Source organism: Drosophila kikkawai, chromosome 2L (genome assembly GCF_030179895.1).
Source record: "Drosophila kikkawai strain 14028-0561.14 chromosome 2L, DkikHiC1v2, whole genome shotgun sequence".
NCBI lineage: Eukaryota > Metazoa > Arthropoda > Insecta > Diptera > Drosophilidae > Drosophila > Drosophila kikkawai.
The window spans coordinates 8,585,332-8,610,383 of record NC_091728.1 but is presented as its reverse complement, the minus strand read 5'-3'; the positions used below and the strand labels follow the sequence as shown (position 1 = coordinate 8,610,383).

The window sequence follows — 25,052 nt, the reverse complement described above, 5'->3', positions numbered from 1 at the left end:
GGCTCATTCTAGTCTCCTTTTTTTTTTTTGCCATGTTTGCTATTTGTATAAGTTGTCTGGCGATGCTCTGCTTTTTGCTGTTGTCTGTCGATACTTTTTTGTGCTTGGTTTGTTATCCATTGATACGCATATCGTTTGCCATTTGCCCCCACCCTGAACCAATTCTATTCAATTTCTACGATTTCATCTTGGCCAGACTGTAAGTTGGCAGTAGCAGCAGGCAGGGCAACAAAATGGAAGTTGGCTTCCCCAAGATACTTTTTCTAGTTTATCCAACACCCCACCACACACCAAATCCTCATTCTTATGCTAATAAATTTTAATAAATTCATGAATTATTTTACAGCCTAAATCCCGCTCGCTTGTTTTCTATTTGTGCACTGTGAAAATAACTTTAAACATTAATAAATAAATAAAATGTAAACTGAGAGCTAAGAATATATTTAAAGTAATAAAACACAACTGGAAAGTATTAAGGATATTTTTTAAATTTGTTTTTTCAAGAAAATGTCTTGATATGATTGACATATTGGAAACTTCTGTCACAAAACAACTGAAAATTATCTTTTAAACACCTTTAATTGTAACTAAAGAAAACAATATTTCTTTCTGTGCTTATGGGCATTGCATGCTTTTTTTTTATCATGCTGCCTCTGTAATCTGAATAATTTGCTGTGCAGTTTCAGTTACTTTTACCAGAATTTATTGCACAGAAAATCCTAGAAATAACCATGGACGCTCTAGGTTGTTTTATACTAGTCAGGATGCACGAGGTCTCTATATAGCTTTATTTGTTTGTTTTTAGAATCAAAATTGATACATAAACACATTTACCTTATAACCATATAACAATCAATAATATTTCCCAAGCCACAAATCAGTGAAACATTAAATTAATTTGTAATTTAATTAAATTTCCAGTAGAAAATATCAAGCTATCTATAGCAGTTTAATCTGCAAACAAACTTACTTAATTAAAAAAGTAAGTTACATAGAAAGGACACGTGTGCAGATAAACGCCCAAGGACTATATCGATTATGCCAAGGTTATAAAAATCGTGACATATACCATTTATTTGATTATCATCATTCTTCTATGTCAACTTCGCTAATATAAAATACGGCGCAAACAAAATAAAACGAATTTTGGGTAAACAACAAAGCAGAACAAACATCAATAAATTTGAAGAGCAGAAAAAAAAAAACGGCAACGTAAAGGTATACAAAGAAAATTAATAAAATATTCGTCACCTGCCGTGTTGACCAAATTAAGCCCGCAAGTGGCTGACTGACCAAAAATGATTGATTTTATGACGCTATCATTGACACTCCGGGACCGTTTCCCGCTTAGATGTTGATAAACTTGGAGTATTGGCAGGGCAAATGGATTTGGTTTAATTAAAATGAATTATGAAGAAAAACTTAAGTTATTTTTATATTTGAGAAGAGATTTCTTTTTGTATATACAATTTAAGTTTGATAATTTTTATTTCCCGAAGTAATATTATTTTTTATATTTGACGCGACTTTGATTTGCTCTTGATTTGCTTATTGTTTATTCTGGCCAAAAAAAATCAAATAATTAAGTACCAAAAACGAAACAATAAGGGCTACAATCATGAAACACAATTATTAATTGTTGTGTGTCATTTAAAGATAAAGCATTCATCTGTATGTACTGATTAAAAGTTTAGTTTTCCGCCCGTATAAAAAAATATGATAATCAACAATGTGTTGAGCGCGGGACAATGAAATTGCAATCCCAGTTTTCACATAAAATAAAAAATTACTCACACAATAATAACATTGAAAATGTGATTAAGTTTTTAATTAAATTATAATTAAAATTTTTTGCATTAAATAGCTTTTCCCTTTTGGCCCTAATTCCCTCAATCTCCTGCCGTTAACCTTTTTGGTTAGCCCAGTCGCGTGTGAAAAGTTAATTGAACAAGTGAGCAAACAACAAAAGGAGTGGCTACAGTTTTTTCTAGAGCTTAATTTTCTATAAACTTATTTAATTTGATCATTTCCCTCACTTACTACAATTAATACAAAAATATACTGTTACTGCAGTTTAGAAAAACGTAAATAAAGTGAGTTTATAAATAAATAAACCAAACGAATTCATTACTGAGGTTCATAAAAGTCTAAACTAAATCTGATAACTCTTTCATTAAATTGTATAAAATTTACATACATGTTTTTATAATTTATTTAAATGGTTTGAATTTCCAATTAAACTCAATAACATAGAAACAAAAATAAATTCAATTGACAAATTACATGGGCATGGTGAGGGAAGCCCTGTGGATTGCAATCCCTAATGCTATAGGGCACAGTGGACACCACATCAATTTGTTCATGCGTTTGTTAATTTAATTTTTCCTGGGTCCCTTTTTGCCGGTACATATTTGTATTTTATTTAATTATTTATTGATTTTTACATGGCTTAAATGGTGCTCTAATTAAAACCATGTTTATATGTACGTATATGCATTTTACTTTATTATTTATGTGCATACTCTATATTTAATTATAAAATTTTTAATTAAAATATAAAACAACTTAGAGAATTGCACAATGTATGCATATAAGTTTTCACTTTTTCTTCCAAATCATGAATTTATTGATCACAGAAAAAACATTGTTTAACAATTTCTCATTAAAATTCTTTGTTTTTATTCCTCGGAATTTTTAAAGTAAAGAATTTAGTTATTATGAAAAATGGCAAAAATGCATACAAACAAGTATACATTTTCCATGAGAAGAAAAACTGAAATAGTGAAAAACGAAATTCGAATAAAAAGCAGTTAATAATTTGAACTGAAAGAGGTGGTCTGGGTCTGGGTCTGAGAGAGGCAAAACTGCGATAAAAAGGTTCAAAATAAATAAACGCAAATGGACAAACACATATACTCACATATATGCAGCAGTATAAACACAGACACCCAGCGAATTTGGCATTAAAACCATAAAAACCAAAGAACACAAATTTCCAGCAATTAAAAATTCAATGTTTGCCATTTTTTACCGCATCCATTTATACATATATACGTATGTACATATTCTGCTTTTGCCTCTTATTTGCATACAATTTTCATGGAGTTTGCTTTATACTTGGTTTATTATTTTTCGTCCGCGATTTTTCTTCCACATTTATTGATATTATAAATTATGGGTGGTGCGAATTATGAAGAATCCGCACGCTCGCTTTATCCGTAGTCGAATTTTTATGTTTACGATTATATTAGCAGGCTATGGTGGAGGGGTTTTATGTTATTTTTAATCGCTGTTGATATTAAAAAATTTATTTTCTGTAAAATTATATACAGTCGATAAATGAAGTGTAAAAATTATAAATGAAATGAAATTTATGATATTTTGTATGATTAAAAAGAACAAAAAATTGTCGCTGAATTCGAACTTGGGAATTTTAAATGACTTTTAAGTGAATTTTGAAAAATTTTTTAATTCTTAAGATTTATGAATAGCAGGCAGTAAAGGGTAGCTAATTAGAGGCATACGTTTCTTATAAAATCTCTCTTTCAACATAAAAAATCGTAATAAAACCTTTCATTTATATTTAAAAATTTTTGGCTCTAAGAATATACCCCTTGTATTGGTTAAAGCTTTCAAATGAGCAATTCTAAAAGGATGTAGACCTCTTTGCGAAATGAAAAACAACATCGATTATTTGCCACAAGCATCATTAACAGCAAACATACACAAAAAGAAGGGCCTAACCCCCGAAAAATATATATTCCCTTAATGCAATACCCTCATTTGCATGATGAGCGAAGGATGAAACAACCCCCAAAAAGAAAGGATATTCGGGTTTGGGTTCTCTCCGGTTAAAGTGCACTCAACGCTGAAAGTTGCGACAGCTGCAAATTGAACTTTTTTTGGAATCGTTGCAGGAAATTTTCTTTTCCAACGTTGCCTTTTCTTTTTTTTATTTTTTTGTTGGTTAGCCTGGGGCAGCGCCACCGCATTTAACCCATGAGCGTCCGTTGCTTGCGCTTGGTAATTTGAGCATAATTGGGTTAAGGCTGAGAGGCAAAGCGCCAAGATGGAAAATTGTGTGCATAAATAAAATATGAGGGTGGGGAGAGAATTGAGCTTCATTTGGTCTATTTCATCTCAATTAAAATTGAAATTCAAATTTAAATTGAAAATGTAAATTCCGTCTTTGCCAGGCTATCCTGCCGAATCCTGTACGAAAATCCTGCGCCGGCTTGTGGTAGTTTTTCCTTCTTGCCTGCTCGTCTAATGGGGGCACAATTTGTTGAGCAAAAGTTATAAAATTAACACTTAAATGCTTCCAGATGTGAGCCTTTCCTCCCGCTCTTCCTTCCTTCCGGTGTGTATTTTGTGTGGATTGCATGGGCAAATAGATTTGGATGTGACACATGTTGTGCCAATGTACGGACCATTAGGGTCGCCAAATGTTGCCCTGGCAAAATCTAATAACAATAAATTGTTCTTTGCGAATTGGCCAAGAACAACACAGGCTCCCAGGTCTTCACATTTTCCGATTATGTAATAAAGAAGTCAATCAGTGAGCGATAAAATTTTGAATGTTATTTGATATCTTAATTAAAAGGTAATAAATGATTCCACCGAAGTATTTTTAATAATTTATAAAGCTAGAAAATATATGTAATATGGTAAATTATTATTATTTTGTTATCATTTTTTAAAAGACTTCTTTGTGTATTAATTTAAAGTTATATTTTTTAATGCATTTTTTACAAAGTCTCACAACATTTTCGAGGCTAGCTACTTACCAAAAATAAGGAACAAAGTCAAGCTTTGAAAGGTAGGGGTTAAAAAAAATCAGAAAAGTATAAGAAAAGCCAAAGGAAAGGACGACAAGCCTCCGCAAATGGGAAACTTTTCTTTTAAAAAGTTACGTACACTGGATGACACTTCTGCGCTGAAGGGGTTGATGAGCGGGGGAGGTGGACAGTGGAAGTCCTGGCCAGATGTTGCCAGGAAAACATTAAAAGTGCAACGGCGGCGAAAACTTATTTACTTTTTCACATTTCGCAGCACTTGACTGCCCCGGATGCGGCTTTTCAATTTCACCCCCCCAAAAACGCCTTATTCAGTCACTTCCCCCCGCGAGTCATTGCATTCCGTGTAGTATCAGTCTGGAAAATAGCTGCACAGGAAAAAATATAAAATAGAACTTGCAATATTTAAACAAGTATACCTTAACTGGATTTTGTTAATGCTTCTATTCTATAAAATTAAAACAGATAACGATCTTTAGCATGAGTTTCCCTCTTAGGTTTTTTTTTAGGAATGGCTGCTTCTAAATTTATAAGAATCAACTATTTTCCGGGTGTATTACTGTGGTCAGTGTGTTGGGGAGCTGTATCTGCTTGACAAGTTTGAAATTTCAATTAAATTCATTTGAACTGCGGCCAGACTTCTTGGGTCCGGACTCCGGACTCTGGTAATGAGAGGGCGGACCACCGTTAATGGCATCTTAGTTGATGCAGCCAACGTTTGCTGTGTTGGTTGTTGTCAATGTTCTCTGTTTCGAAGTTTTGTGGGGCCAAAAGGTGACACAGACCGCTGACAGTCAATTATCCACAGTGGTACAAAGAGGTGTGAAATGAGGAAGTTTAAATACCAAAATTACTCTTTAACTGTGGTCATGTTTTTATATATTTTTTCCAATTTTCAAAGCCCTAAACTATAATATATATACTAATAATATAACCTGGTTTAATTTAACGATACATATCCTTTCTTTTCGGTTAGTTTGAAATGTTTACACTGCTCGAAAATAAGTAGTTCTAAATCCTTTTTCTTTTCTTAATTCACATATTTAGAAGAATACATATTGATATATATTAGGTATAATTTTCATTAGGTTTCGTAATTTCAACAGCCTTGTCCCTACTTAGAACCACTGTGCTCGTGCTATTACTCCCTATCATGGTGACATTCGGGACTTAATGGAAACGAGGACGGGGTCAGCCACGCTGACAGCTCCGCTGGCTTTTGGTGGGAGAAAACGGTGGTAATGGGAATACTGGACTGGCAAAGGAATGGCAGGATTGAAGACTATGGGATGGTGCTCTAGGCCATAGCTGTGGCACATACCACGGCAGTGGTCCACTGGTCAAGTGCAGTCCGCTGTGGCTGTTGTTGCATCTGTCTCTCTGGCCAGGATTGTTCTCCAGAGCACTGGGGGGGTCAAGCAAATTGTGCCGTCGCCGTCGCCGGCCAAACGGAAAATGTCTTCATCTTCATCAATCAAAGCCCTGGCATCTGACACTCGAGTCACTCATGCAGTCACTCAGCTCAATTCAATTCCCAGAGACAATGCTGGACCCCTTTGCCGACCTGCTCTCAGTTGGTTGTCGTCTTGTTGCTAAATTTCAATTGCAAGTGCAACAACTAAGTGCATCAAGTCAACTTTCCAGCCACACAAATGAAATTTCCTTAGCAGCAGCAACAGAAGCTCGTAGTAGTCATCAGTCAAATTGTTTTCACTCATTTTGTCTCGTTGCCGTCAAGGAAAGTTTCCGAAAAAAAACTTGAAAAAACATATTTATTTCAAACTAAAACATAAAGTTACAAGGATAACCAGTCTACAATTTAAATGTGGAATGGCTTAATTGCAAAGGAAAATGAATACTTTATTCATTTTGTAACTAGAATCAATGATTGAATAGTAAAGCCAAAATGAAAACTGTCCCTTCAATTGACTTAAAATTGAGCTTAAGAAAGAATATATATTTTTTACTTCATTGTTTTAGCAAATGAAAATTTCTTTTATTCCCTCTAGTGCTACCCCTGAATCCTCCCTTTTTCCCAAAGTTTTCCCTGGCTTTTGGTTATGTCATCAGCTGACAATGTGTGGTTGATGCCACACCCTCTCCTCTGCCGCTGGCTTTATCTCCTGCTGCTGCAGCTCGGCATGGTGCCGCCTGTAATATGTATTATTCGGGAGTGTGTGTGTCCGACCACCGGCCGCATTTCCGTCGAGATATACCCCCATATCTTCCCCACGACAGCTGGCTGTCATTTGGCTTGGGTCTGTGGGTCTCTCTGGCTGCTGCTGCTTAATTATTACAGCATAAATTATCGGCATCTTGAGATGCTGCTGCCAGAACGACGCTGAGTATGATTCACTCAGTTAATGTAGCCCCAAAGTCTCGATTTGCATACTAAGAGGCTTTTGTCGGTGGTCAAACTTCCCCGGCTCCTCGAAAAACCCCTTCTTCGTCTTTCTCCAACGCCAGATAACACTCGCGTACACACGAACACATAATTCTTGGCTTTGTTTGTCGGAATTTATTGAAATTGATTTCGTTCACCTTCCCGCGTCTCCTTTGCTTCTCTTTTTTTTTATCGACACTGCGAGTGGCTCTGGGACATTACATTCGATCATTTAGAGGCAGAGGCGGCACATTCGTTTTTTGTTTTTCTTGTTTGTCCTTTTTTCCACGTGATTTATTGATTTATCTTTGTTGTTGTTGGCAGTATCGCTAATGGCGGATGGTTGAGTTGGGTATAGGGTGGAATGGAAAAATAGGACTAAAATCGGCAAATTTGGAAGAATATTTCCTTTTTTTCTAACATTTTTCAAAAAATATATTTAAATAAATATATTATTGTGAATATTGTTAAACTTGAAGGTTGTGGGATATTCAAAAATTAAAGGAGTGAACAGTTACAGTACGTTAAAAAGGTGTATTAAACTATGGAAAACTATGCTCGTAGTACCAAATGGCATATCTTTTAATGAGATTCTGAAACCGTAGGTCTTTTTATAGCTCCTGCATTTAAAATTCTATAATTAAAATATGTTTTTCAGGAAAATTAAAGTCATAGATCGATTTTAATATAAACTTTTTAATACTTGATAAACTTTATATTATTTTATTGCCAATTGTCGGGAAACCACTGTACTAACATATCTATGGTTTTTGCTTGGTGGTTTCGATTCGGTTTGGCTTGGTTCGATTCGCTTTGGTTTGGTTGAGAGAGGGTGTCGTCTTTCACTTTGATGGTTTGACGACGAGTGCTAGGCGGCCACATTTGCCTCGGCCTGTCATTCGGGATGAATATGCCGTGGGAATTCGTAATTTCGTATGCGAGTTGTGTGCGACAAGAGGCGAGGCTTTGTGATGAGTTTTCCTTCCTTCGCTTTTCTTTTTCTTTCTTTGCGTTCATCCCATATCCTAAGTAAATATGATGGGTAATTTCTTTTTAAAGGTTCTGCGTGAGCCATTAGGGAAATTGCAATATCAGGCTCGACTTGATGCGTATCGCAGTTCCCAAAAATAAAATTTATTTATTCCTGAGTGTACACTCGTATTCTCACCGGCTTGAGTGTTATTTAATTTAATTTAGCAACTTTTTCTCTCGTTTTGCAGGTAAATATTTTGATGATAATACCGAAGGGGCCTGAGTAAAGGTATTTCGGAATAATGGTAAATGATAATTACATATAAAGTTGTTATTAGGAGAATCTTCAAATTTAAAAGGCAAATTTATTAAAGGAACGTTTTATATTTTGTTTATATGTTTTAGAAAGTCATTTTAATTTTTATTAAATCTTATTGAAAGTATTTCTCTTTCTACGTAATCTCATATACAATCCAATTCATTAATTCATAATGTGACTTGCCAAATTCTTGGAATTTATTCCAATATTTTAATTTTTCCTACGAATGACACACGACGATTTTGAAAGATTCCAATTTTTGTTGGCTGTCTGACGAAAGTCAGATTTTTTGATTGGGCCCCAAGACAGGGACAAGGACAAGGACTTGTGTGTGTGGAGGTGCAAACAAAAACTCAAACATTCAAGAAATGACAACAGAAAATTTACCCGAATCCCAACCCAACCTCCCACTTATTTCGCAGTCAGATTTTTGCAAAAAAACAAAAGCGAAAAAAATTCCCATGGCACGCGCTGGCGACACTTCCAAGGAGCAAACATTTTTCCAAGGCGGGTGGTTTGGGTGTTTGCGTAGGGGTATTTGAGAGGGAGAGGAAAAGCCAAGGGCGCGCGCTTCTTGCATGTTGTGAATTTTTCCTTTTTGTGTGTTTGGACCCAAAATAGGGGAACGGAGAGGGTGCAAGGACATGGCCATGCCACAAGGAGGGTAGTAAAAGCGTGTACCGTTATACAAACATTACATAAAAATATTAAATTTATGGTGCAATAAAAAAATACAGTGTTAACACAAGGGGGGCAAAGAGGGGAAAAGGAAATAGAATACAGAGAGAGAGAGAGAGAGAGAGAGAATACGAAAGAGTGGGCGAGGCATGCGTGTGTGCGTGCCAGGAACGCCTTGAAATTGGACAGCCCGAAAAGGAATTAACAACACAGCAGGAAAATGGTCTAGGAAAGGACGATGAACTAGTGGTGAGGGATTTGTATACCATTCGTGGTGATTTTCGATAAAGGATAGATTAAATAAATATTTCAAATGGGTATTATTTATACATATTTAGAGATCTGAAATTTTGTATAGGAAACTAGTTAGAGATCTTCGATAGGTTTTTAACTATTTGACCAAATTGGATATACATTTTCCTAGTTGTTTCAACATAAACCATCTCGGGAAAATAAATTACTTGCTTCATTAGCAAGGACTGTTGTTTTGCATATTTAAAAGTAAAATACACGCCTTGAAAAAAGACTAACTTTAGGGTGTAAATGAACATTCCCAATGACTGATTCAGTGAGTGACCGACCAGACCAACCGGACTGGGACAACCGGTTGCTGAAAACGATTATGACAAGCACCAACCAACCCCTGGAAATAATCTTTAGAGCGTAAAATGAAAAAGGAAAACTTCTATCGATGTCAACTGCTTGCAAAGCCCTCGAGTCAAACGAGATTAAAGGGATGCAGGATACAACCGAGCAAGGGTGGCCAGCCAGCCAGCCAAGTGGTGAGCTGTGGAGGCAATCGGCGGTGTCACGTACCTCAAACCTTTTGGGTCTTATTTATTTCCCACTCGCATTCGCCTTCTATTTTGCCGTCTGTCGGCTTACTTTGACTTTTGACAGCCCCCCGAAAAAAAGTTGTGGAAATTCATGTTGATGTTGCTTCTCGCCGAGTTTTTCGATTGCGACAGGATCTGCCAGCCAGGCAGGCAGGCAGGAATATTTGCCGTAATATGAGCACGTGCCATCATCTGCGGCGTTATCATCCTTTTGAGTGATGTCCTTTCGATTGGTTGGGAAAGTATGTCCTTTTTATTTATTTTTACTAGTCTTATCGAGGTCAGTGGATCTTGTGAAAATATAATAAATTTCCGGGGTCGAGATAGTAATTTTTGAGTTTCTTTCTTTTTTTGGAAGTGAGAGGAAATTTGTGTAAAATGTGACATAAAATGAAGACATTTTGAAGACAAAATATTGTATTAGATTTCTAGTCTGTTGATTTAATTCCGATAATTCAGTACTTATTTTTCTAATATAGTTTTTAGCAGAACCGTTTCTGAATATATTTTTACTTTTCCTAAATTTCTATTTATTTTTCTAATATTTAAATTTTGTTTAGTATACCCCTGCAAACGAACTTCAAATCACCTTGAAATTTAATCCGTACTCCAACAATCACACCCCTTTACCATTTACGCTCCACCTCCAGGATTCCATCCCTTGGGAAAATGCGGACTCCGCATTCAGCGTTGCATCCACCATTCATCAATTTGCATTTTCCCCCCAGTTGCTGGGGCGGGTCTCTGTTTGTGGCGGCAACCCCGCTTTTGCTGGCATGAGTTGCCAATTTGCATTCCATATAATGAACGAAACAACACAACTATTATGCAATCTCATGCTGGAGTTTTGGGGTTGAAAGTTAGTAAATAATCCCAAGCACGCGACGACGACTCGCACAATAATTCGCATTCAAAATCTCGTAAATCAATTTTTTTTTCTCCCTACATTCTAATTATGTGATTAAGTGATTTATGGGGTTTTGTCCCAGCAGAGGGGAGGCGTCGAGATGGGCGCCACAGGGCGGACGGACAGTTCGTGCCACCTCAGCGCCGAAAAAGAAGGAAATAAAATATATATCCACGACCTCTTTTCTGATTCCATTGACCCTGCTCAACATTTTCGCTCCTGCCCGTTTTTATTATATGTTTGTTTCTGTTTGAACTCTTGAGGAGCGAAATAAAAATTTATGGTTGCAGCACTAAAGCAAAAAAAAAGGAGAGTAACAAAATGTGTCCGTGACATTTATGATGTGACACTCTGTTTACCTAACTCACCCTCACCTAGTTACGCCCCTGTCCATGTCGTTATGAAAATTGTTTACTTTCTGGTTACTCTCTCTAAATGCGGCTTGTTTTATTATTTAATTTGTATGTGTTCGCTTTCCGACTTTCCTCGTCAGTTTCCTCTTTTGCGTTCTTCTTTCTTTCGGTATCTTGGTGCTCTTAAAGTTATGGATTTTATTGCACTTAATTGATGACCCCCATCGGCTGCCCACAAAATGTTTCCTCAATGTGATTTTCCCGCTCACAATTGATTGAGTGAGCAGATCGTAAATACATTTAGTACGCTCCTTGAATTTTCAAGTACTTCTCCCTCGATTTCCCTTATGGTTCTCCTCCCCCTAAATACAGGTTAAGTATCGCACTAATTTGTGACAAACATAAAAATGATGTAAGTTCAAATCAGTTCCAAAATCTCCTCACGAAAAATTGAGTTTAGTTCGGGGAACTCCATTAATATTTTATGACTGGCGCTCTGTTTGTGTCTCCACATGATAAGGTCGGAGGAGACCTAACCATATAAACGGCTCTGATTGATTGTGTTATTCTGGTTTTTGTTAATGGTTAACTTTTCAACGCTTTGTAAATGTCAACGGACGATGGGCCGGCGGCAGTCAGCATCATTATTCAGTCACGTTTGGTTTTTGGATAGACTTGCGTGGGTTGATCTTTTTATGGGGTTTTGTAAAGAATATTTTATTTCTTTTCCTCTGATTTTCTAACAAATGTAAGCATTAAATACCGACTGGGTATGATTTAAAGCTTAAGTTAAAATGTAAATTGAATTTCTTTCAAGGATTATAATCAGCTTAGGAATAATTGACTGTAATCATCTATTTTAAAACTATTTTCAAAATATTTATTTATTAAAAACCCTTTAAATCCTATGATTTATATCACCCCCGTATGACTTTGGGGGATTACAATTCTCAGCTTCATTGTTTATGACCGAGTTTAAGCGGAAAGTAAACAAGCTGCCGAAAAAGCCCAAGTCAAATTGTCCGTCACTGGCCATACGCAAAAATTTTAGGGGATTATCAAATGCAAAAGAGCTGAGAGCTGGAGAGCTGGAGAGCGTTGTGTTTCCCTCTACTTGAAGCCCATAAATCATGGAATCAAAGTGCCACATTTTTGACTGGGTTTTCGGTGGTGGTCGGGGGAATGCGTTAAGCCCTTTGGCCGGGCTCTAACACGTACTAAATGCTTGTCAACATGGAGCGGGGGAAATGCGTGTGGTGCGGGGAGGAACAGTGACAGTGCGCAGACGTGACGTGGAAAATATTTATGGGAAAATATTTGACAACAATTTCTTACACAGGCATGCTTAAAAACGGAAAGGGAAATGGAAATGTGAATTGATTATCCAAAAGAAGAACTTCAAAAGTCAATATTATGATAGGGCCTGAAAGGTAAAATATATATAGGGGTTTACTTCCTGAGCATTCGATATTGATAAAGTTCAAAAACTTAAAAAAATATTTATTAAATTTTTTGTTAATGGTTTTTAACTGAATTTGGATTATCTTCATCAGGCACTGCTGAAGGATCACTATCTACTCATATCTTTAGAGTTACTCTTTTATAAAAATGCTTTATATTTCAATTTCTATTTGCAGTTTCTAGTTTTCTTTCCTTATTAAATCTGCCTTTTCTTTGCTTTCAATTCATTACAAATTCCAGTATTCCAACACAATAAATAATGCTTATAAAATGAAACACCTCTTGGCCACTCAAACTAAACAACTTTTGCTTATCCACGTTTCGGTTTATCAGAAAATTTCAAATTGGTTTCCATGCTGCCAGTCTTGAATAAAATTCGAAGGACTCCTTTAGTGGCGTGAAGTTCTCTTTTTTTTTTGTGGTTTTCCCAGAAAATTGTTCACTGAGAGAGCATCAATTTGCATGTTTGAAAAGTGTGAGCTGCAGAGGAAAAATTAATAATGAATCGACTAGAGGAATCAGCATCCAGCATCCAACTTATCCATAACAAGCAAAAAACAAACAAACCAGGAAATTCATAGAACAAGAAAGTGCTGCTGTTGCTGCTGCACAAAGTATTGCCCGAAAATGGACAGATGGAAAGGACGAAAAGTTGCGAAAACTTGAGCCACCACAATAGAATGAAATTCAAGTGGCTCGGGCAACATTAACTGAGAGCTGGAGAGCCAACAATGAGAGCTGGCAACAAGAAAAGTACTACAATAAATAGCATTATGCTAATCCAGGCCAAACAGAATGCGCCAAAAGTAAAGAAAAGCTTTTTGGATTTCCCTATCCCCTCACAAAAAAAAAAAAAATAGAAAAGAAGGAAGCACCAGCTGCCAGGAAGAAAGCCCGGAATCGGAATAATAATTACGAGGGAAAACAGAGGCACAGCCTCAGCCTCCGCCTCAGTGCCAACTAACTAACTAGTATTTACTAAAAAATAAGTCACAGCACAACCACAGTGCCAGCAACCCAAAAATTTTCCTGCTGGCTTGCAACTCGAGGCCAAAAAAAAAAAAAATTCCGAGAACGTGACATCGCATAAGAAATAAGCATAAATCCTCTCAAAGCACTCTGAACTGGAGCTTTTTCCAGTAGAACGATAAACTACCAGCTCGAAATGAGCTTTGCATACTGCAGAGCAAATATATATTAGCAGATAAGATGGCCCCAGGATAAGATAATGCTAATTAGACATGACTCTTGGAAGGAAAATAAATGCTAAAGGCTCTTGGATTTTGCTGAAAAAACAATAAATGGTTGAGACTATGATATATTTTAATATTTTAAGGATTTGTTTTATTAGTTATTAGAATTTTTGTTTTGTTAATTAATTTATTTAAGTCATATCATTAGAGTATCGCCAAGAAATTTTAAAAAATTTTAAATAATTTTTATGAAAAAGTGTATTGTCTGCCTTTTAATTTGTTTAGGCTTATTTTAAGGCACAGAAGTAAATGATATTGTACTAACAGAATCATATATACAAATAGTCTTCTATAATCCTCCCTATGAATTGGTGTAATCTTTTCAAAAAATGGTTGGCATAAAAGTATACATCATCATTTTCCACGCAACATTTCAAAATGCATTTTAAATATTTGAGTGTCATAAATTCCAATTATTTAGCGTTACCAAAAACCGAAAATTTATTAAGAAAGAAAACTCAAGAAAAAATGGCATATTTCATGGTTAAGCTTTACGCAGCAAACCAAAGCAGAAATGGAGATAGATACTTCTTACATATATACATACAATATGTACGTAGGTATGTACATATGTACGTACGAACACGCAACATGTTAAATTGTCATAAGCCTTAAAAATTCCATTATGATTATTTACTCTAGTACCCAGAGCCCACCGCCCACAGAAAATGAACATAAAACAAGGAAACACAAACAAAGACACATGGACCGAGATAAGGATACAAAGTTTTCTAAACGAATAAATCTGTTTGTCTTGCTGCCAGGACACAAACAAGCACTCACACACACACACATAAAGGCAAGAGCCTGGTAAAAAATTGTAAAATATTTTAAAACAGAGACAGAGACAACTTACACACATAAGAAAGCTAATAAATGAGAACTTTTGCGCGACAACAAGACCAAATCCCATTTTTACAAGGATATATAAAGGAGCCTCGGAGCCATTGCAGGCCAAAAAAAAAAAAGAAAAGAGAAAAAGGGTAAAGCACAACAAATCGCCGCAGGATATGCAGACAAGGCAAACAACAAGTCACGAACCAAAAACCCATAAGAAACCAAACAAGGAAAAGGGACGATAACACCATCCAGGCTGAAAATGAAGAAAAACTCGTCGAGCCGCAAAAGATTTGCAACATAAATATTTTCCATTTGCAGACAAACGATGTGAAAAACGATTTATAAAAAGCAAAAAACGAAAACAAACACATACAAATGGAAAACAAAACATGAATTGCGGCATTTATTTGTATATTAAGAGTTGATTTTTTGCGCTCATCGTTGTGTTTGCAATGGCGTCGGCCATTTTGCGAAGACTGCAACAAAATGGCGGCCACACAAAAAACAAATTGCATCGCCCGACGAGTGTTAAGCGAGCGGGTGCTGCTGGGGGTTTTCCTATTTGAGAATGGTAGCTTTCTGGTTATGGATTTTTACAAAATTATTTCCTTTAACTAAAAGTTTCGAAATTACAAAATTAACTAAACATATAACCTTTCCAATGCGATTTTCTATAATTAAACCAAAACTAAAACCTTTCCCGTCTTCCGGGTTTTAATGAAGACATTTCAAGGGATCTTATTCACAAATGTTACACACTTCTTATTTAATCCCCGCAGGGTAATTGGTTGTCGTGACTGAACAATGTATGCGTTGGCCCTTATTTTGCTTTATTTTTGTTAGTTTCCTTTTTTTGAGAAGTGGCATTATTTTTGAGTAATATGGGCAATGCATCAGGCTCAGATGCAGGATCTGGACGCAGCCCAGCCTCTCTCCTCCACTCGCCGACACTGTTTTTGTTGTTTGCATTCGTTGTTTAAGCACACACACACACACTTGACATATTCGTGCTGTCTGCTGGGATTCGGGGCATTTAATTTTTGGTAGCCATTTACAGACCCCAGGTCCCTAAGTCCTTTCCACAACGGAAAATGCCGTTTTCGGGGCTCTGCTGTGTAATGCAACTCCAGAGGCGTGGCTGCAGCTTTATTTCTCGTTGCCTCTTTTGTGTGCCTGTCTGTGCGCCGGAATGAAAAATAATTTTAAATGCCTGGAAATGTCTCTCCTTTTGATGGCTTCCCCAAAAATGTTTTATGTTTGCACTTTGTAAGCGGGTTAAGGGCTAAAATAGTAGATAGCTTCCGAATGTTTAGCTCTACATTATTACCAAACATTGAGATCTGTGTGTTTGTAGGAAGTGTAGCAAGTGTTTCCAGCTGGAGGAAAAACGTAATTCGTTCATATTAAGATATTTTTAGCTTTAAATGAATGATTACTCTTGCTTAATGCATTTAACATTAGCATTAATCATTTTAGATTTATGTCCCAATTTATTATTAAGGAAAGTTTTTGTTTATAATTTTGTCTGATCACTAACCAAGTTCTCTGCTGGCTCATATTTATAATTTGTAATTTTAATAAACAGATTTTATATCATTAATTTTCAATTAGCACTTTCAACGTGTATCTTTTTTGTGTCAATTTCAAATCATCATCGATGGCTCTCGATAAGTACCTGGTTACTGAATGACTTTTCGGTGACAGGCTTTTTAGTTAAATTTTGCGTAAACACTTTTTGGTACTCGACTCACACACTGGCACTTGAAGTCCCCTTAAAACATATTCACATCTATGCCGGCAAGTGTGTCTGTCTGCTATCTATCTAAACTAACAATCGTTTAAGTGCAGCAGCAAAAGCATCACGAGGGCCGTGCAAAGTGGATACTCGACCCGAACACACTATCCACTCCACCTATTACACCTTTTATCCGTTTTGGGATCATCCTTGTTATAGGAACTGAGAGGATACACTTCATTTATTACACTTCCTTAAAATAATATTGATAGAATTATGGATTATATTACAAAGTAGTAATATTTTATATTTATAAACTAAATCTCTCAGATTTTCCCTATTAGGTAAAGAAGTTTATTTTCTTTGGAATAATAAATAACCGAAAGATCTGAAGTATAAATTTAACAAAGCTTTAATTTTCAGGTGTTTTGTAAATTCCTAGATTTTTTTTTCAAATTCTTCTTGGCACCTAGGCGCTTTGTTGACGTCATAATTAGAACGAAGCCGACACAGATGCACATGACTTGGAAAAACAAATTGCACTGCACCCACAACCAGCCCACCCACCGGAAAGCTTGCGTCTCAAAGTTCACCTGTGGCAGATTTATGACACCGAATAACCCCGTTTCGACCACCCTGTTCGCCACACCCTGTCAACCCCTTCGTGTGCTAGATTTGTACATTTTCGTGCCACATTTTAATTTCTCTACACGAGCAGGGGGGGCGAGCTCGTGCTGTTGGTGGCGGGGTATTTTGAAAAACTCATTAACTGTGCACGCTACTTGGCACCTTTTCCTCCTTTGCTGACTCTTTTACCGCGTTTATACGATGTCTAATTCATGATAAGATTTCTAAAGTGTGGGTGTAGATAATATTTGTTTTTTTTTAACTATGAATTTGTAAAGATAACTGCAGGGGATAACCCTGGGGATTTAAAACCAGTACAAATAGTGCTTAAAAGTATGCTACAAAAATTTTAAATTAATACATTTTTAATTTAATTCCGTTTTTCATTGCATAAACAAAGTATTTTAGGTTAGTTTTCTCCAATTCTGTTTTCTTTTCATGTATTCCTTCCTACCTTTCAATTTGTTTTCATCTCGCTTTGCCCCTGCTTTATTCATTCTTCTTGTGTGTGTTTGTTGCCAGTTCTTGCGCCTTCCATTTCCATTTGTGGGCGAAGGTCGCTCAACTTATCTGCATGGAAAATAAGAAAGAAAAAATACTAATAGGAGGGCGTGGTCCTGTGTGCGAGGGTGTATATTGTGTGTGTGCACACACACGATTGCACAATAAGCCGATTTAAGAGCGAGAGGTGAACAACAAGAAAAGGGGGGAGACCTACATTAAATCGAGCAAATAATTTATGCTGACTAAATTGAAAAAAATGCAAATAAAGAAAGTATGGGTTAAATATATACTAAAATAACTTTAATGGGCTCTTTAATATACATTTAATTCTGTATTAATATAATTATTCATTAAAGAAATGGTCGATTGTTGCAGGTTTCGAATTTTACAAGTACTTTCAGCAGTTTTAATGGGATTTAAAATAAAATTAATGAAGCGTTCTGAAACTATCCCTATTTATGTAATATAAATAAAAGAAACCCCTTTGCAATTTAATAACTAATTAATAATCTTTTCTCTCTTTTTGCAGCAATGATTGAACTTCTACCCCTTGACACATTTGTTTCTCCATAAATAAAAACGTTTAACATAATAAAAAGCAAATCAAACTTTGTTATAACAAACAAAATAAAAACTGTAAAAGTTGTTGAACAAAAAAAAAAGTAAATCAATAGTTACAATCCATTTAAAGATTCCAGTACAGTAAATTGAAATGCAGTAAATAAATTACAAATAGTCTCTAAAACACACACAGAACAACCGAAACCAAAAACCAAATAAATAAAATCAAAACCATTTAAATACAATAAAATAAGGAGAAAAGCAAACGTTGTAAATCAACAGAGTAATACAATTTAACAAGCAACAATTTAAGTAAATTTATGCAAAATAGAAATGTTCGATTTCCACAACTCAGCAAACCAAATTACGCACAACAACGGCAGCAACAACACAAGCCACAATAACAAAAGCTTCTGCAACAATAACAACAAAAACCACAAAATGCATTTAAAAAGTGCAGCGGCAACGTCAACAGTAAAAACAACAATTCTGAAACATAATTTAAGCAAATTTTATGGATACGGTTGGATGCAAGTCTTCCTACTACTGACAGTCTTCGTGATTGGTAATCAAAGTGCCTGGCAGGAGAATATTCGACCAAAACTCTACGTTGAATTAGGTAAGTGTTACAAACTTGGAAATTATTAAATGGTTTTCTAATCTTTAAGATACTAACATTTCCATTGTTGAAAACTAATATTGGTTGCTTAATCTGTATATAAAATGTCGATATGTATATCAAGTTAAATTCTTGCAGGAAAGTCTCGATAATACGATCATTTTTGGATAGTTTCAACGTGAATCGATAGATTTTTGATATTTTTAAGGGTCGTATATCTTATCCAACGACAAAGAAATTTGTATAATCATATCTTGAAATGTTTTCCATCTCATATTAAACAGATTGCTTTTTACACCCTCAAGAAATACAATTTTCATATTTATTGGAATACTCGCTTAAATATAATCGCATTTATTCGACATGTGGCCAATGACTGTCACAGAAAGGAGTCAAGGGAATTGGCAGTGTGGCTTTGTGCGACATTCATTGTAACGATATTAAGACTACAGCAAAATGTCAATTTAAATTATGACCAGAGAAAGGAAACCGGAAGAGAGTGAAAGATACATACATACTCGTATATAGTTGAAATTATGCGAAAAGGAAGTCAGAGGAATCGAAGTCAACTGCCAAAAACTTTAATGACAACATTTTTATGAGCTCCAAAATGTAATTTGATTGCCAGACATACTGCCAATGGAAGGCCACCCAGATAGTTGGGGACATTCTGTTGAAGTTTGACTTTTGAAAACTCACCTCTTCGGTGGAGCCGCCCAACTCATCAGCAAACCTTTTTGCCATCCTTCGAAAGTATCCACTTTTGGCAGGTGAAGAAGTTTGCTGGAGAAATGAAGCAATAACCTGGACACTGAGCGGGTGTGCGGGAAGGAGACATACTATAGCTACTAATGCACACACTTTCTGAGATATATCCAGACATCCACACGTTTTGCTATCTTAACTATAAATAACAAAAATTCCTGGAAGACATTATTTGCATAAAAGTGGCGAAGCTTTCAGTGCTGGAATGAGTGTGGGGGGTGGCTGGATGTTGGATGCCTGCTGCCGTTGCCAGCAGCTATTTCTAGTGTCCTGTGTGTGTCCTCGATGTGCGACATCGTCGTCATCGCCATCATCATCATCATCGTCACCATGATGATCGCCGTCAGGAGTTACGTTGCATATGCAAATTTCGTTTCTTTTCCATTTCTTTTTTTTACTTTTTTTTTTTTGGCCCAAAAAGTTGGGCGACTTCTTCATCGTGCTCACGTAGGTTGGCGACGGATATAAGCATGCACATATAGTTGTCTATTTATATGGTGTACCATAGTACATAGAGTTGTGAGAGGTATATACATACATATGTATCTGCTGCCATGCCAGGCTTTTTGTTTGTGCAAGATGAAGCAGAAAAAGTTGCCGGCAGCAGATGGAGAAAAGTCGAGTCGAGACACTGGAGTTCGGCGAAGAAGAACTAAATTCTAAAAATATATTTTGCACGCTTCAAAAATTACGTTATTAAACGAGCATTTGGCACACACTAAATGGGAACAAAAGTGAAGGAAAAAAGAGGTTTTCCTCATGAAAATTTAGCATTCTTGCAAGAGTCTATAGAGAGGATTTTTGAACGGAAGAGATAACATGTTACCTTGTGTCAGGAAGTACTACAATCTATATATCCTAAGAATTTTAGTATGCTAGTGCACATTCAATTTAAAATGTCCTTTTTGTAGTAAAAACAAGAAAGGAAGCTAACTTCGGCACGCCGAAGTTTGTATACCCTTGCAGATATTATTTCATTACATTTCAACTATATTTATAATGTTTACAGTTTGACAGTTACAGTTTTACATTCACACCTTTACATTTTCTCTACATCTACCGATCGCTCCTATGGCCGCTATATGATATAGTTGTCCGATTTTCATGAAATTTATACCAAAATTCTACAATAATAAAATAAGCTTATATCTCAGAGTAGATGAAAATACGTTGAAAAACAACGAAGTTATAATTTGTTTCCTATTAATTTCCCGATCGTTTCTATGGCAGCTATAAGATATAGTCGTCCGATTTTCATAAAATTTTTACCAAAATTCAGAAATAATATAGAATGGCCATATCTAAAAAATGGTGCAAAAATGTTAAAAAACAGCAAAGCTATAATTTTTTTTCGAAAAATTTATCGAACATTTGTATGGCAGCTATATGATATAGTCGTCCGATCCGGCCCGTTCCGACATATATAGCAGTGAGAGTATATAGAAGACTATATGCAAAGTTTCATTCAGATAGCTTTAAAACTGAGGGACTAGTTTGCGTAGAAACAGACAGACGGACAGACGGACAGACGGACAGACGGACAGACGGACAGATGGACAGACGGACAGACGGACAGACGGACATGGCTATATCGACTCGGCTGTTGATGCTGATCAAGAATATATATACTTTATAGGGTCGGAAACGTCTCCTTCACTGCGTTGCAAACTTCTGACTGAAATTATAATACCCTGCAAGGGTATAAAAATATAGGAAATGAAATTTCTTGTTAAGATAGAGAATCTTTGCTACGAAAAATATATTTTTTTTTAGAATTGCATATTTTTATCTATATTTTTAAAGGTTTTAAACATTTATTTCCTTATATAAAACGTTGTCCAAACCTTGTTGACAATTTTCTACACATTTTTCTTTTCAATTTACTATTTCATCATGCTCAATATCTCATTAGGAAAACTCATTTCTCTTTGCCAACTGCTGTTGCCAACTGAAATGGATTTTTTTTTTGTTATTATTAGTTTAACTGCAAAATCAACTCAGGGATAATCTGTGAAACGAACCTGTTAACCCTCTGCGCACTGCTAAACCAATTACTTAGCTCCAGGCCCCTTCACTTCTGCTTCCACTGCACTGTCAGGGGACATTGCACGTGTTAAAGTTCATTTAAAATCCATCGGGGAACGGGAGAGGAGTGGCAAGGAGGTAAGGAAAACCGTCATTTCAAAAGAGGGTGGTCGCTGGGTGACAATTTTTCTCTTCTCGCCATCTTCTCGCTGTTTGGGGCACTCGTGCATAACAGGAAAATAAGGTTAATGGGGAAATTATGAATGCGCCCAAGGAGGTGCAGACCAAATGAGCAAAGGGTGTTGTTGGATGTGTGTGTGAGGGTTTCATATGCCATTGGTGGCCAGGAAGCAAAGGGAAAGCCAGAAAGAATGGTATAGTCGAGGGCCACGACTCAGGTACACATACACAAAGAATAATATTGTTTAAAGATTTAATGAGTAATTTTCAAATGAAAATATTTATTATTTACTTTTACAATGAAAAAAAGTGACTGGAGTACAGAGAGTTGGTTCTCACTCTTATGACAACTTCTGATAGTTTCGCGTGCTTCTTAAGCGTCCTCAGGTGCAGCTCTGTTAATATAAGAAATATATATATATACAAATTTTATATGAAAAAGATACACGGTCGGAAATGCTCTTTGTTAAATACAAAAAATGAAATATCCTTTCGTACGTTCCACGAGCACCGGCTATAAAAAAGCAACCAAACTCTGTTATACGCAGTCTCCTCCTCTCGGGGTCCTTTCGACCATAAAATATTACAACCCTGCGTGGCCAGGGTTGCATTTGACAGCCGCAAGTGGTTGTCATTAGGAGCTGCGACAAAACGGTCATTTAAATGCGCTCTTCTTCTCTCCATTTGCCTGGTGGTGGTACTTCTTTTTCATACCCTTTACTTCCCCCCTTTTTGCAGCGAAATTACGTCCATCAAGTGGGTGGCAAGGGGTGGCAAGGCAGGCAGCTAATGCTGATCGTTTTGCGGCATTTTCGCGCTGCATTTTCCCCCACAGAAGAAGCAGGCTGCTGGAAACTCACGTTTTTTCTCAGCACAAATTTTGTGGACACTTGTGTAAAATGTATCTTATGCTTATTTCTTGGTACGTGCAATGAAATTGGGATTACCAATCCAATCTGGAGGGCAGGGCATAGCTGAGAACAATATAAATTCTTTGCAAAAGGTACTTTTGGGTAGCTTAAATACACTTGAAATACCAATTTTAATTAAATGTAATTCATATAGTTACATTATTCTATCAGATAATTGATAATTTTCTTTAAATTGAGCAGTTAATGGTTTAAGTATCGAGATCAAAGTTGCAATTATCGGATTTAAATGACTCGAACTTCCGTTGATGACCAATTGGGTGTGAGAGGAGTGCATTATTTAGACTACATTAACTGTGGTACTTATACAGTGAAAAATAAAAAGTAGTTATTTATATAAGAAAGCATTGAATGGCATCTACTTTATTTTAAAATTTTCTTTTCTAAGAAAATTTCCTGTAAGTCTGTAAATCTCCACAAGAACTTCGCGCAACTTAATATACACAGTTAAATATTATTAAAATTTCCTCAAGTTGATCGCCAATTTAAATTACATTTTGTCCGTGCCTTTCGGGTTGAAGTGTAAAGTGAAGGTCTTTCCTGGAACAGTTACTTCCTGTTTCCCAGCTCCCGTGCCTTGGCCCCCGATGTTCGAAGTCGCGTCGCCCAAAAATAGTTCTGTCGGCGACGTTCTCGTCTTCATTTTCGCCTTCGTCTCCCTCTGGCTTGTCGGCTTGGCCGTCATTAAAACTGTCTGCAACGTGTTGGAACAGCAAACATAACTGTTAATTGCCATTTGTGCGCGAAGTCGGAGAATTCATTTCGGTCTCATTTTCATATTTTTCGCCGCATGCGCCTCATTACAATTTAATTCACAATGTAATTGCAGACGTACACATCGACACTCCCCTCCTATGTGTGGCATAGATGAAACTTAAGCAGAAGAAGGAGAAGGGTGGCTGGCAGCCACCGACTTGGCAGAAAGTTTTCTTGCAGTTTTGCGCCACTTGACACGCGCCTCGCATAATTTCCACACGTCTTATGTGCCACAAAACGCGCATATGTATGCACTACACTGCTTACGCCTTCCCCAACCCAAGGTTTCCACAATTTTACCCCCTTGATTCGCTCCCAATTTGACTCTCCCCTTTGGCATTTCCTTGCCATATGCAATTTTGGCAGTCCACAAAAAAAAAAAGGGCGGAAATGCGACAACTACAAAATATAGCCCCAACTGCGACGGGGCCTTTGTTCTCTCCCCCTCCATCCTCACAGTCATCGCTGTCTGTCTTTGTTTCCTCTGCACTTGCCCATATTTACATATTACTTTGATTCCATTTATATATCTGTTAAATAAATTGTGAATTGATAATCGCTGTCGCTGCTGTCGTCGCTTGTCTCGTGTCTGTATTTGGATTTCTGAAATGTATGTGAGATGAATAGTTTAAGCGATGATATGGGGGATTATGGGGGTTACATAAGCAAGATTACATCATGGTTTGATGAAAATAAAGTAATGGGAAATGTGATATATTTGCACTTGCTTAATAATATTTTATCAAATTTTTACAATCTTTTTATAGCTTTTTATAAAACCTCAACATTAGCATTTAAAATAGATGTATTTCCTTGCTGAAAATATTACAGCCTTCCTCCTTTATTTTATGACTTCAACTAAATGCCTAAAGAGCCTAAAGTTGCGCATAGTAAGTAATGCATCCCTTAAATCCAGCACAGTTCGGCCATGTAATTTGAAATGGGAATTACAAATCACTGGTTTGTGCTTTAAACAAAAAAGAAAAAAGCAAAAAAACAAAAAGCGAAAAGGAAGCTGCACAGTAAATCCGAAAGGCACACCCAATCAATTATATAGACAGCAATTTTACAGCCCCCACTGGGCCATGTCTCGTTCCATCTTCCGCCACCCCAATGCCGCCGCCCGACAAGTCCATGTCCGCGTCCGTGTCCAGCCTCCCTTTGGCTGCACTGCCTGTGTCTGTGCGCAATTGGAACATTTCATGGATTAAACGTTTTCTTAATTGAGTGCCTCATTTTCCGGTTAGGAAGTTTTTCATGCCGAGAAAATAAATTACACACATGAGTGCAATTTGGTGGCACTGGCAAACGTGGCTCCAGGACGACGCAGGATGCAGCTGGATGAATCGAGCCTTAACGCTCTTAACCTGCGCTATCCTTTCCCGCGTTCGGGTCGAGCCTTGCTGTGCCGTGTCAGAGCCTCAACTGAACAATCACCTCATAATGGCGTTAATCAAAAAGTTGCCAATGCAATTCTGTTGATGCAGCAAGTTGCAGCTGAACGATTGAACGTTTAATGGTTTAACTTATAGATGCACACGAAGAAAATGTTA

At 36.6% G+C, this 25,052-nt stretch overlaps 1 protein-coding gene across 1 annotated transcript in view; it reads left to right on the top strand.

Moving 5' to 3' along the window:
- The window catches only part of LOC108074788 (semaphorin-1A), a 133,448-nt gene that overhangs the window by 4,439 nt on the left and 103,957 nt on the right, over window positions 1-25,052 (top strand). Inside the window, exon 2 of the mRNA XM_017166966.3 lies at window positions 18,194-18,844. Within this exon, the coding sequence (XP_017022455.1) occupies window positions 18,559-18,844 (286 nt within the window). The 5' untranslated portion in view covers window positions 18,194-18,558. The remainder of the gene's footprint in view (window positions 1-18,193; window positions 18,845-25,052) is intronic.